This window comes from Filicampus tigris, chromosome 1 (genome assembly GCF_054856515.1).
Source record: "Filicampus tigris isolate MCC_2025a chromosome 1, RoL_Ftig_1.0, whole genome shotgun sequence".
Lineage (NCBI taxonomy): Eukaryota > Metazoa > Chordata > Actinopteri > Syngnathiformes > Syngnathidae > Filicampus > Filicampus tigris.
In genome coordinates this window covers 2,190,001-2,204,100 of record NC_141217.1, presented here as the reverse complement: position 1 = coordinate 2,204,100, position 14,100 = coordinate 2,190,001, and the positions used below count along the sequence as shown (strand labels likewise).

At 42.7% G+C, this 14,100-nt stretch overlaps 1 protein-coding gene across 4 annotated transcripts in view; it reads left to right on the top strand.

Moving 5' to 3' along the window:
* Positions 1–14,100, top strand: part of drc7 (dynein regulatory complex subunit 7) — a 40,474-nt gene that overhangs the window by 21,740 nt on the left and 4,634 nt on the right. For all 4 annotated transcript variants that reach the window (XM_086042557.1, XM_086042531.1, XM_086042548.1 and 1 more), the window contains exons 11-15: positions 56–184; positions 2,230–2,453; positions 8,062–8,280; positions 8,363–8,473; positions 9,911–10,021. In XM_086042557.1, coding sequence (XP_085898683.1) covers positions 56–184; positions 2,230–2,453; positions 8,062–8,280; positions 8,363–8,473; positions 9,911–10,021 — 794 coding nt within the window. The remainder of the gene's footprint in view (positions 1–55; positions 185–2,229; positions 2,454–8,061; positions 8,281–8,362; positions 8,474–9,910; positions 10,022–14,100) is intronic.

Here is a 14,100-nt window from a genome sequence, read left to right as displayed (position 1 = left end):
GTGATGATGATGTATTCACGTGTGACTAATGAATGTGTGTGTGTGTGCGTTGCAGGCACAGAGGTGGTGACAGTGAAGGAGTGGTATCAGGACAGAAATGACCACCTGAGGGAGCGAGAAGTCTACAAGTTGACAGGCATCACTACTGAGCGCTTCACACCGGGACGACACTTTCACCTTTTATGTAAGTTCTTATGTCACATACACACACACACACACACACACGCGTGTACACACACGCCAATGTCACATGACGACCATCACATGATCTTACCACTGTGTGACTTCTGAGAGTCAAGCAGAGACAGGCAACAGTTTGTTAATGTTTATTAAAAGTAAGACACTCAGTTATTACTACAGATATAGATTTTTTTTATAATAATGGTCATTAAATTTAATTACATGGTTGCCCCTTGTCTAATAGTTCGGTGTTACAGCAAACAAAAGTTATGACTGTATCTACGGTTCTATGAATCCCAAATGACCGCCAGCAGCGGTGATGAAAGCATTGAGGATTCCGAGTGACAGGATGCTCTTGGCGGACATTTGTCATTTATAGAACAATCGTTCTATTTCATCCGTACTGAACGCTTGGCGCACTGAACGACTAATACTAGTGTAGTCATGTGGAATCCCAAACATAAACCTTACTGAGAAGTCTCTGCAGAACCAAAGACCACGCACAGTAGATGGGGAATGTGGACATCCACACTATAAAATCTGGAGAAAGTGCTATGCGGCGTCAATGAGTTAGCAACACAAATCTCCAGGGATATTCTTTTCAGGCTGGGCCAAGACATGGCAACACTCCTGGTAGTGTGACAACTAGGGGTGTAACGGTATTTGTATTCGTCCTGGACCGTCTCGGTACAGGCTTCACGGTTCGGTGCACGCAGTCATACGACGAATACGTCTGACGGGGTGGGGCTGGTGGGGTAAGGTCAACGCCTGAAACCAGGGGTGTTGAACTCCGGTCCTCGAGGGCCGCTGTCCTGCCTGTTTTCCATCTCTTCCTGCTGCAACACACCTGTTTCAAATGATCAGCTCATCTGCAGGAACCTGATCTTAATCCAGATCGTTTGAATCAGGTGTGTTGGACGAGGAAACCTCTAAGACATGCAGGAGGGCGGCCCCTGAGGACTGGAGTTTGACACCCCTGCCTGAGACCAAGCGACCGCCACATGAAGAAATAGATCAAAACAAATGTAGAAGAAAAATGATGAGTGTGGGAGAAAGCATGAAGCTAGAGGAGCCGCCTGCACTATACAAATCAGCCGTTTGTATAGTGTTTTGTATACACTGTACTGCATAGTATAATCAGCCGGGAACATTTCGGCTTCCGTATGGCGGCGATGGAGTGCAAGGCTGCGAGCGGTGGAGAGATCAAGAACCGTGTGTCGGCTTTGTTACGTTTGGTATGTTGCAGGTCACACTTCAAACATGCTAACATCACCCCGATACAGTTACCGGGGGTAGAAAAAAGAAACCCGCTCAACACCAACAACTTATCCCCGCTACTTTTAAGCAGCGTGGAGAAGTGAAGGCAGACAGAGCCAACGATATTCGTAATTACTGAAGCAATCGGCATATACATAGCAACATATATGTGCCCATATGCTTTAGTCGAGGAGCCGTGCTTCAAACATTTATTAAACATGTTGGAGCCCCGTTACAATGTTCCATTCCGGGCGCATATTAGCAAGACCGCGCTCCCTGTCGTATACAATCGCACAAGAGCCGTGGTGGAGCATGAGCTGTCCTCTTCAGCCGCCCTAACTCTTAGAACAAAGTTAAAAGTTACTAGTTGGCAAGTGCTACCTGACTTTATCTGCAACCTCATTCTATCCATACAAGAAAGGAGGGGTTTCCTGTGTTTAATTAATATTATCCTTATTATTATTATTATTATTATTATTATTATTATTATTATTATTATTATTATTATTATTATTAATGAACAACCCTGATGTGCAAATTGTTATTCTATTTTGTGCTTTTATAACAGGGAATGTTTTTTGGTTTATAGAAAATTGTAACTTGCTCTCTGTTAAAACAAAAAAAAAACTTAAAACAAAAAACAAAACAAAAAACCTAGTCTTATGCATTTGAGACTTATTGCTGTACCGAACCCGTACTGAATGTGTGTGTGCATATATATATATATATATATATATATATATATATATATATATATTTGACATAAGTTGTAACACACCGCTAACTATTCAGTTCACAGGTTCACATCCACTGAAACTGATGGAATTGAGCACGAGATGGAATTCAGTGGCGCTCGCGTGGACGGCCTGGTCCGGCGTGTGGACACACCGGAGGAAATGACAGAGAGCTTCAAGGGACGCGAGGACTTTCTCTACTACAGACAAGTCATCTTCGATAGCAAAATCCAGTTGCCAGAGGAAAGCATTGGCACAGAGCCAGAAGAGAGACCTCTGCTGGTAAATCACTTCTGATGACAATATACAGTATGATGGATGGAAGATCATAGTCCTTTTTATTTAGAGCTTCCACTGTAGTTAGTCAGTCAGTTAGTTAGTTGGCGAGTCGTTCAACTGGTTAGGTAGTTAATAATAATAATAATAATAATAATAATAATAGATAAGTCGTTCTGAAAATGGATGGATGGTTGGATTTTATTTATAATGCACTTAACATTTGTAGACAAATTTCAAAGTACACAGTACAGGCAACAGCAAACAAGCAGTAACATCAAATGGGGCTGATGTGCTCATGCTTACACACTCATCAGGACACTAGCAGCGTTGTTTTGGACATATTGGAGCTTTTGTTTCTTGTCAGGGATCCCAATGAGGAGTGCGTTACAGTCCAACCTGGAGTAGACAAAGGCACGGATGTTAGTTATTTAGTTAGATAATTATTTATTTAGTTACCTAGTTAGTTAGCGAGTTAGCTCATTTCAGAAATGAAATAATCTTTATTCACCAAGTGTGTAAAAACACAAGGAATTCATCTCTGATAGTTCGAGCCACACTAATATGACAATAACAAGCAACTATAACAAAAAGAACGTTTAGGGCGTAACACATAAGTACAGAGAGGCTTTACGTAATGTAAGCTTACCATTAGTGCTGTAGTACAAAATAATGACAGCTGTGCAAATGATGCGGGGAGTCATCAAGCAAAACTCAAAGGTGACCAGTATGCAATAATTATGATACGATGACAGTTCAGTGCAGATGATGCAGAGCACACCGTTTAAAGTGACGAGTAGTGTAGTAATTATGATACGACAATGAATGTGGTGAAAGAAAAATGATGCAGAGAGTCCTTGAGCACTTTCACGGCTCCGGTGGTGTGAAATATTGATCAACAACAATTATACAAATATGTAGAAAGCTGAAGCTACGATAATGAATTCGGTAGTACAGTACTGTCACACATCGAAAATGGTCACAAGTTTACAAAATGTCGGTATGGATTGTGTGTCAAAGGTTTAGGGGATTAATGGGAAGAAAAAGAAGCTGTTGGAATATCTGATGGGTTCTGTGTGCATAGTTCAATAGCGCTTACGTGAGGGAAGGAGCTGGAAGAGGTTGTGACCAGGATGCAAAGGGTCAGTAAAATTTTGCCTTCCCTCATCTTAGTTCTACCGATGATTTTTTTCGGCAGTCCTAACTGTCTGTTACAGTTGAATTTTGTCCTTTTTTGTGCAAGCGCCAAAACAGATTGTGGTGTATCAACACAAGACTGATTCAATGAATGCTGTTGGCACTGTATAGAACTGTCTCAACAGTTCCTGAGGCAGACCCTGCTCAGGATGGATTGATAGTCTTTAATGTTCTTCTGATTGTTTTTCTAATAATTTACTATTAATTCCTTCCGGGTCATCGGGTGAACACCGGCGTGAATTTCTGCCGCTGGACTTTTAAGCTCATTTTAAGGATATAACGGATTAAGATGCAATTATTTTTATTGCTTTTGTTTCTCCGGTTCTTTCCCATTCCCGTTCATCTGCCAGTGATGCGTCTTGACAGGTACACATTAACTCAGCTGCTCCATCTGCAATGCCACCTGCTTGGCCCTCCGCCAGTGGATCCTCATCTCCATCCGGATCTCATGCATGGTCCCCTCCGGAGATATACCCACTAAGGCTCCCAACGAACTTTCAACTCAAGCAACTCTACAGTCATAAATTCCATTTGGTCCAACTCTCGACGTTATAGCCACTCTGCCATCCCCATGTTGTCAATCACAGCGTGCTAACCCACATAGCCTGGTTGGCTAACCTCACCACCAAGACAGACATCCCTCCTCTCAACTTTGCTCTGCGCAGCAGCCGCTCCATGTCAAACAAGGGACATTTCATCTGCAACCTCATCACTGACCATAAATTGGATTTTCTTTCTATAACCGCAACAACCAAAAGACTTTTCACAACTCAATGAAACTGTTCCCCCTTGTTTTGTTTACATCTCACAACCCCGTGGCTCTGGTCGCGGAGGTGGTCTCGCAGGGTTTTACCTTGAGAAGTGGAGTGTCTCGCCAGTGTCGACGTCGGTTTTTGGAGCACACGGCCTGAAAACCTTCTGGTGCAGTCTCCTACCATCATAGCCACTGTTACTGCCCACCCAAACCAAAATATCATCATGTCATGTCATCTTCCAAACCGCTTATCCTATACAGGGTCGCGGGGAGTTGCTGGAGCCTATCCCAGCCGTCAATGGGCGAAGGCAGACTACACCCCGAACTGGTCGCAGGGCACACATAGACACTGTCACTGAGCGGGAATCGATCCCACGCTGCCCGCACACAACTCAGGCGTGTGTACCACTACACTATCAGTGACCTCAAACCAAAATATAATTTTCACAATTACTTTTCTATTTTTCTCACCCATCTGCACTTTCACCGAACATAATACTGCTAGGCGACTTAAATATCCACATGGACAATATCAATCTACCTTTCACCAAAGACTTCACCTCTTGCTTAGCCACACGTTGGACTTCATTTGCTGTACTGGTGTCCACCCCCCTCAACATTACTGTTGACTAACAGTGTGGACCACTTTCTAGTTTCATTCACAGCTAAACTTAACCTTTCAGTCACTGTTACGGCACACAATGATTCGTGGTCGTTGAATTGTTAGTGTGCGAGTGCTCTCCCCTGCCCTTCCCTGATTGGTGTCGTTCGTCCCCAATTCAGCCATCCAATCAGAGCAAGGGACAGTGACCAATTTAGCTATTTGGTTCAGGTGTGCCACCAGCTAAGCAATTAGTTAGGGTTCAGGTGCTGGTAGACCGGCGGCTGGCTGCGGGTAAAATAGTCAGTCCCTGGGCTGGCTGTGTCTTGTGTCTTGTCTCTTGTGTGTGTTACCTAGCCCATGTTTCTGTGTAGCTACCGCTGTCTTTTGTTTAGTGCACCTTCTTCGCCATAAACTTCATCCGCCCCTTTGTTTAGCCACTCTAGCCATTTGTTTTTGCCACATCTGATTCATTAATCAATCAATTTTATGCATTCATGTGTGTACTAGGGACGTCGGGATTTGGGGGCGATCACCACATTTCGTTGTGTATTGTAGTTGTCGTCCGTTTAGTGTGGTGTTGTGTGTCCTGTTTGTATTTCAATGTCCAGGCTTTTTGTTAGCACACTTTTTCATTTAGCCCTTCCAACTCTCACGCCTATGTTAGACTTCTCCTCCTTGACATCTTGAGGAGGGGTCGGAACAGTCACTAAGACACCACGTGATATCACATTTTGGAATATCAAAAATATTAACCCTGTCATTCTATCTTCCACCATTGACTCTTCTGCTATCCTCATCATCCACAATCTCTCCACCAGCGATGGCCTGGTTTTTCATTACAACACTGGACTTCTCAACTCCCTTACTTCATTGAAACCGGTCTGTTTCATTCACTGTCACCGCCCCCTGGTTCACCTCGACAAATGAAAGTAAAAGCAAGGCAATTGGAATGACTCCACAGGAAAACTGGTCTCGCCATGCACAAAGAAATATACATTAACCACATTTTGGCTTACAAAAATTACATTGCCACTACAAGAACACAATATTACTCCAACCTAATTGCAGCAAATCAAGGGAACTCCCAAGTCACTCTTCAACATCCTGCCCAATATCACACAGCCACAGGACTGTCTACCTCCTCATCTGTACACAACTTAATTCTGTAACTCTCTCATGTCATTTTTACAGCTAAAATCCATAATATCCATCAGCAATTTCTTTCCCCTAACCACCCTCAGACCTCTACTGATATTCATCCCCACATGCACACACACTCATCTTTCCATATACCCACCTTCTTAAAACTCCCTGAACTCATCCTGAAATCCAAACCATCCACTCGTGGCCTTGACTCCCTATCCACACACCTTGTTAAATCCTACCCTGAACCCTAAAATGTCTTGAGCATGTTCAGTTCCAAGTTGTGTTGGCCGCACCAGAGCATCAGCCGCTCCACTTCCTGTCGATATGCAGACCCAAGACCTCATGACCGCCGTAGATGAGGCTTATGATTGTGGTGCCATCCGCAAATGTAGGGTTGTCCCGATCACGTTTTTTCAGGTCCGAGTCTTTTAATTTTGAGATCTGTGATCTGCCGATACCCCGATCCGCTACCGATTCGAGTCCCGATCCGATACGTCAGCAATGCATTAAGAAAAAAGAGTGTGCATCAGATTTTTCTGATTATTTTATAGCTTTGTGACCTTTTAAATGTTCCGAAAATAATAAAAAACGTTCTTTCTCACCCGATACTGGATCATCTGAAAATCACGTGATTGGCCCCGATTTCCGTTCACGTGATCGGATCGGGACAGCCCTACCACCCGGCGTACGACGTAGGCACCCAGGATACAGACGGTGGAAGTCATGGATGAGCGCCCTAGACAACACTTGACGGGCAGGGACCCAACTACGCTCCTCTGGCCCATACACAGGCTCAGATTCAGAAAACAGGTCCGCCTTGATTGGTCGTTTTGAGTTGTTGTGATGTCATTTTCAGTCGACAGAAGACAAAATGGCCGCCCCCAGAGATAGCTAAAAACGAGTGCATTTTGCTGCTTAACTTTAATATTCCACAAACGCAAAATTAATCAGAATGCTGTGTTTCAACTAGTGGGCCTGCTGGGAACATATTCTTGAAAAAAATATGTTTAGGTTGATTTCTGCTTTAAAAAAACGCCGACATCTGTCTGCCAATAAGATGTCATCACTGTCCTGTGAAAAGCACAGAGCTGGGCATTTTACAAAAATTTCCCGGTCCATTTATCGCCTTCCACCTGCAGCCGGCGTACCCTTCTGCCATCTTTCTATCCACCTTTTTGTCCGGCCGGCACAAATAGTAATCTCCTATAAGCCAGTCCGCCTATCATTTTAAACGGTCTTCCATTTGCGTTTCCGTCTACAAACTTCGATCAACTTCCACTCGTATGCATTTGGTTTATTTGTTGATTGGTTAATTACATCTTTGAGTTTGCTACTAACCAGAGCTGGGCATTTTACAAAAAATTGAGCGTCCATTATTCGTCATCCGTCTGCAGCGTGGGTACCCTTCCGTCGTCCATCATTTGCCTTTTTTGGGGGGGAAAAACTAATACCCGTCTATAGGCCGGTCCGCCTCTAATTTTAAACGGCTATCCGTCAGCGAGTCTGACTAAACTTTCACTCGCAGACAAATGATGGACTAAATAAAGTGGTTTCCGTCCATGCTTAAAATTTTGCCCATCATTCGTCAACCGTCAGCAAAACAGGTGTCCGTCAATGACTGATAGACAGAACGGTCCGTCACATAGACGGAATGCCCAGCTCTGCTATTAACATTGATAGTTGGGTAGTTGCAGTTTGGGATGGTTTGTTTATGCATTCGCTAGTTTATTTGTTTGTTAGTATAGTTTTGTTGGTTAGCCAGTCCCTCAGTCAGCTAATTGGTTATTAGTTAGTTGGTACAAAACAAGCTTCCTGTGTGTGACAGCACCTACATGAGTGGAGTAGAGCAACATCAGGATTCTGCAACTGTCGTGGTGAATCTTGTTGGATTGTATGTGTTTGTGTGTGCACAGAAAGTGTTGGAGCGTTTCCACAGAAATCCAAATAAGGACGCCAATGACGATGTGGCCGAGCGAGTGTTTGTGGCTTCACAGAGAAAGATGGAGGTGAAATACCATCTGGAGGAGCAACGCTTCGTCCCGTGCATGAGGACCTTTATCAAACCGCGAGATTCAAATGACCAGCAACACAAGGCCGAGTACTTCAGGGCTGACATGGTTTCTGGCTTCCACGTAGGCATGCCCAACCTTGTGTGTTTGGCACTAGGCACTTATAAGTGCAGCACAGTGACATTGTTTTTGCTCGTTTATTAAGGTGGATCCTGCCCAGAAGCCCCTCCACACACTGGCTCTCTATGACCTTCTCTCAGACCTCGTCAAAGCTGAGAAGGACGTGGCTCTCCAGATCAAGAGTTCCAAGAAAGAGGTGAAAGCATTTTATTCTTAATGTTTCTTCTTCATGTTCTCCACTGAGTCAAGTATTATGTCATGTGACCACCAGCACATAACATTTTGTCACTCTGACTTTCTGGAGTAGCAGGCGAGAATTATTTCTACAATGCATTTTCATAGTAATGCTAATTTGAATTTTAGAGAAGCGGTTCTACTCAGAACCCCTCTCGGATGACCTAGCTTCTCACTCTATCGCTAAGGGAGAGCGAAAGCGACTTTTATCTGTGATCTTGTTCCTTTTGTCATGATGGCGAACACAGGTGAGGGTGGGAACATATCACTTGGTAAATTGATATAGTTTTGCCTTTCTGCTCTGCTTCTTCAGCACGACAGGCTGATCCAGATAGCTTTTAAGTTTCTTTTCTTCAGACAACTGTTTTTTCCAGTACAGAGTAAAATCTCTTACCTTGCTCACTGATTCCTTGTGTGACGTGTCTAAAAACAGCTGATGGAGTCGGGTAACCCTAAAAATAAAATTCACACGCTACACCCCACTGCCGCTGTTGAAGGACGGTGTCCCAGGAGTGCGGGAGCATATATTCCCCCTCATCCTGGTTGATGGCGTTGTCCCCATGCCTCTTTATCTCCTGAGGTGGGTTCGTAAGTAAATTTTGCAAAAAAAAGACAAGATGAATGCCATAGCACTATTACACCGATGGCAAGTCCACATTACTGCAGATTTTGCAGGTCAATCTTCTGTTCATTCATGAACAAGACCCCAAGATACTTTAACTCCTCCACTTGAGGCATGATCTCATTCCTGACCAGGAGAGGGCATTCTACTTTCTTCTGACTGAGAAACATGGTCTCAGATGTAGAGGTGCTGATTCTCATCCAAACTGCTTCACACAAGGCTGCAAATTGCTGCAGTGTTTTGAAGATCAAAGCTAGATGAAGGTATGAAGTCGCAGTGGAGTGCAAACCTCACCAGAAACAAATCAGACTTTCTGCCAGCAATATGGACCGAACTGATACTGCACTGAACAACCTGTATCGGGTGTTTTGGTAGCCCATCCTTCTACAGGCCCCCAAAGGTACCCCGGAGTCCCTGAGCATCCCACCCGCACAGAACCCCCCCTAAAAACTAAACTAAAACAAATTATTTTTGAGAAAAAAAATGATGCTGATCTTACAATGTGTGGCAAGGCCGTCTTAAATGACAATTAGCTTTACAGGAGACTGATGTGTTTGCTCCACAATGTAGGGTGTGTGTTAAAGCTCTTAGTATTAGTATACCGCCTTTCTTCCTCCAGAATAGACCTTTTCATATTCATGCAGTCTTGTTTGAAAGCATCTAGCCAGACTGGTCTGATGTCATGCAGTGCTAATTGCCTCAAGGTTTTTTTTTTTTCTTTTGCATTGTATCTGGGTATTGCGATGATATGCAGTAATGTAGCTGGTATGTGCACAGGTGCGAGACATTGTGGCCTGCAGGGAGCAGGAGGAGGTAGACATTCTTCTTCACTTCTCACCATGGACCACAACCGGTGCCGCCAAAGCCCGCAATCTCCGAGAAGAAATGGTTTGTTTCTGCATGACATACCACAAAAACAAATAACATAGTAGAGGCCCAACGATTGCACATGTGATGATGACCTGATTTGTTTGCATTCATTTAATTTACCTCACAGGGTGAATTAAGTGTTATTTTAATGCAATATTAAGGAATTTAAAAGTGGTGAAAATTGCTTTAGAACATATTTATTAGGGCTCTTGAATGTTTCTCGTGTCTGAGAAGTTTTGCAAAACAAATTTCCTCATTCTGTGGAATCTGTATGGTGTATTTGTCACCTGTATTTACAGTCTGGATGTGTTTAAACAATAACAAGTCTCCATCCAAATTATGCTATGCCTAATGCACAGGGTTTGTCTGCTATTTGTTTCATTTATCGTGTCGCTCATGGTTAAAACAGAGTTTAGAAAGATGACATAACACTGATGCCTTCTGTCAATATATATTGAAAGGCTTTTTTATGGTGGGGGCTTGGTGTGTGTGTTCTAGTATGGTCTATGTTTTCACGAGTAGAACTACGTAGAACTATGTTACTAGGAAGGCAAAACTGTGAACTAGTTGACATCGGCACACTACTAGCAAAGTGTTAAGTGCGAGAAGCACATGGTTGTCAACAAGTGCACTTTTGTCCTCACTACAAGGACAAAAACTACATGTGACTAGTGAGCTAAACAACTAGTGGACATTTTGGTGCTATTAGTAATTTCCATGAGGCTACTCGTATGTGACAGGTGCCTACATTTATCTGACACAATTTACATTAAGATATATCCACAACAGAATTATAATAAACAAAATACCTTTATTAGACACTCGAGCAGCGAGTAATAATCTTTTTAGGCGATGAAATCATTGCCAGAGCGCAATAAAAGGGACATCTGTATAATGACTGTATAATGAGTTCTAATCCTCGTAGTCCAATTGTAAGCACAGTCCAGAAAACCATGCGGCGCTTGAGCAATAAGTTGCTTTCAAGAAGCAATAAATATATCTGTCATAACAACACCAATGTAAATGATTGTGTGTGTGCGTGCGTGTGTGTTTGAAAGTGCTGAGGGGCTGTTTGTGTGAGTTGAATCCAATGCTTGTTTTTTCAATTGAAGGGGAAGTCAACCCAAACAAACATTTTTTTTTTCAAGAATATGTTCTATGCAGCCCCCCTAGTTGAAACAAGGCATTCTGATAAATATTGTGTTTGTGGAATATGAGTCAAGCAGCAAAAATCTAGCCATCTCAGGAGTCGGCCATTTTATCACTTCTGTCGACTGAAAATGACATCACATATGCCCTGAGGGCTCAAATAACAACCAATCATGGCTCATTTTCAGAAAACAGGTGAGCTGTGATTGGTCGTTACCTGAGCCCTGAGCAACTGTGATGTCATTTTCAGTCGACAAAATGGCCGCCCTCGGTGATGCCTTAAAACAGGTGGATTAATTCTTATTCCACACTTGTTTCAACTAGTGGGTTTACATAGAGCATATTCTTGAAAAATAATATGTTTGGGTTGACTTTCCTTCAATAAAGTATTTGAATTTGATAAGAAAATCAATCCTCTTGTTAAGTGTATTCATGTGTATTCATGTTAAGTGTATTCATGTGTATTCATGTTAAGTGTATTGAAATTCTAGAAAATAATGGGACAGAGAAATCAAGGGATTTTTTACAATAAATACATGTGCAATTAACTACGAGTTAATTATGAAAGAGTGCGATTAATTACGATTAAATATTTTAATCGATTGTCAGCACTATATATATAGCTATAGATATAGATATATCGTTATCATGACAATGTCCCATGTAGTATGCATATCACGAAGACAAATTTCATATGGAATTGTATGCTTTTGTGGAGGTGAACAGTATCGAGGGGCATTACAATTAATCCGCTAAGAATACATTGAGCTTGCTTATTTTTCCACATAAAAAAATCTATTTTTTCTTTCATCAGATAATAAAAATGTCATTTCTTTGGATACATGTTAAAGGTCGCAATGATATCGTTATCGCTATATTCAACATCCATGTAACCAGAGCTGGGCATTGCCGATTTCCCGTCTGCATATTCAATCGACCCACGTGGTCCCAGTCGGTCTGAGTCAGCCAAACGACGTCGAGAACAGACTTTACCTGTATCACGTCACACACAGGTGCCGCACTCGTGCCACGCGGCCAAGTAAGGAAAAAATAAAACAGTGTTGTGTACCTTGCGGTCACACAGACGCAATGACGTGTGCCCCCAATCACCACGCTGTGCGTGTTTTGTTTTTGTTTGATATTTTTTCTTTGGCTGCGTGTGTGCTCGTGCGTCGCCTGTGTTTGATGTGAAGATAATGTTCTCGATGCCGATTGGCTGTCGCCGGCGATGTATGGGCGGGCCCACGTGGTCGATTAAATTTGTAGGACGGTTAGGCGATGCCCAGCCCTGCATATCACATATCGTATGTTTTTCCAATGGGCAGCATGGTGGTCGACTGGTTAGAACGTCCGCCTCACAGTACATAGTTTGTGGGTTCAAATCCAGCACATTCCACCTTCCTGTGTGGAATTTGCATGTTCACCCCGTCCCTGTCTGGGTTTTCTCCGGCTACTCCAGTTTCCTCCCACATTCCCAAAACATGCATGGTAGGTTGATTGAACACTCCAGTCTGTCCCTAGGTATGATTGTGTGTGCGGATGGTTGTTCGTCCAGTTTAGGGTGTACCTGCCTACTGCCCAAAGACAGCTGGGATAGGCTCCAGCACCCTGCGACCCTCGTGAGTATAAGCGGATCGGATAATGGATGGATGCTTTTCAATATCGTTCATAAAATACTTAATCCCCTCCTCCAATACACCTGATTCAAATGATCTGATCAGCATCTGATTATTTGAATCAGGTGTGTTGGAGGAGGGAGACATCCAAAACATGCAGGAAAGCGGCCCTCGAGGACCAGAGTTGCCAGAGTTGGGACTTTCGCCACAGCTTACATGGCTGCCATATATGTTCATGCATTGCCCTTGATGAGAACATCATTACTGCGCAACATGGCTGCCACATAGGCATGTGTGTGACATAAGAAATAAATTAGCCCAAAATGTTTTTTAAAAATTGGCTGCTAAAATGCTATATAACATGATCTATTCTACTGCCTACTTTTCTCACCAATAATCTAGTAATGTCGAGTTTTTAGGGCACGTATCAGCATTTGAAACATTGCGGTGAATGTGACCCATTGATGTCTTGGAATTTCTGTCCGAGCTATTGGTGGATATTTTTATCAGAAATTTGTCAGCCAGTCGGAGAAGGGGGTTCTCCAACTAAGCAAAAGGGTCGAGAAGAACATTGAGAAAAAATAGTAACACCATTTTACTTGAATTTAAAGGTGTTTTTTGACCAGATTTTCTAAAAGCCATGTCACACATTCCTCAAAAGACCCATTTTTTTCCAATAGAAAATTTAGATTTAAAATCCCCAGGCCCGAATACTGGCAAATGGAATGGTGTCCTCTCACTTTGGCCTTTCTCGTGGTACCAGACTCATGGTTGCCCTCTTTCTCCACTTCTTTTTTCTTTGGCTATGGAGCCCCTTGCTGAGTCCATTCGCATCAATCCTGAAATCTGTGGCTTTCATGCTTCTGACATTACTGATAAAATTTCCCTCCATGCAGACGATGTGCTATTATTTGTCACCAGACCCCAATTTAGTCTTCCTGCTATTCTTGATAAAATTAACCTTTTTGGAACCTTTTCTGACTACAAGATTAATTGGACCAAAAGCGATTTGATGCCCATGGGTTTCGATGACGTGTCCCTCATTCAACATCTACCATTCAAAATCTCCAGTCAATCATTTGTCTACTTGGGGTTTCAAATAACTAAGACTTTTTCATCTTTATTCAAAGCTAATTGCCTCCCTCTTGTGGCCAAATTACAGTCGAACATTCAATTTTGGAGATCGCTCCATATTTCTATGATTGGCAGGATCAACACTATTAATATGATGTTCCTCCCACAATTATTGTATCTCATTCAGTGCATCCCTATTTTCTTGCAAAAATCCTTCTTTAAAAAATTAGTTTTGTCTGGGATTAGAGGGCTCATAGG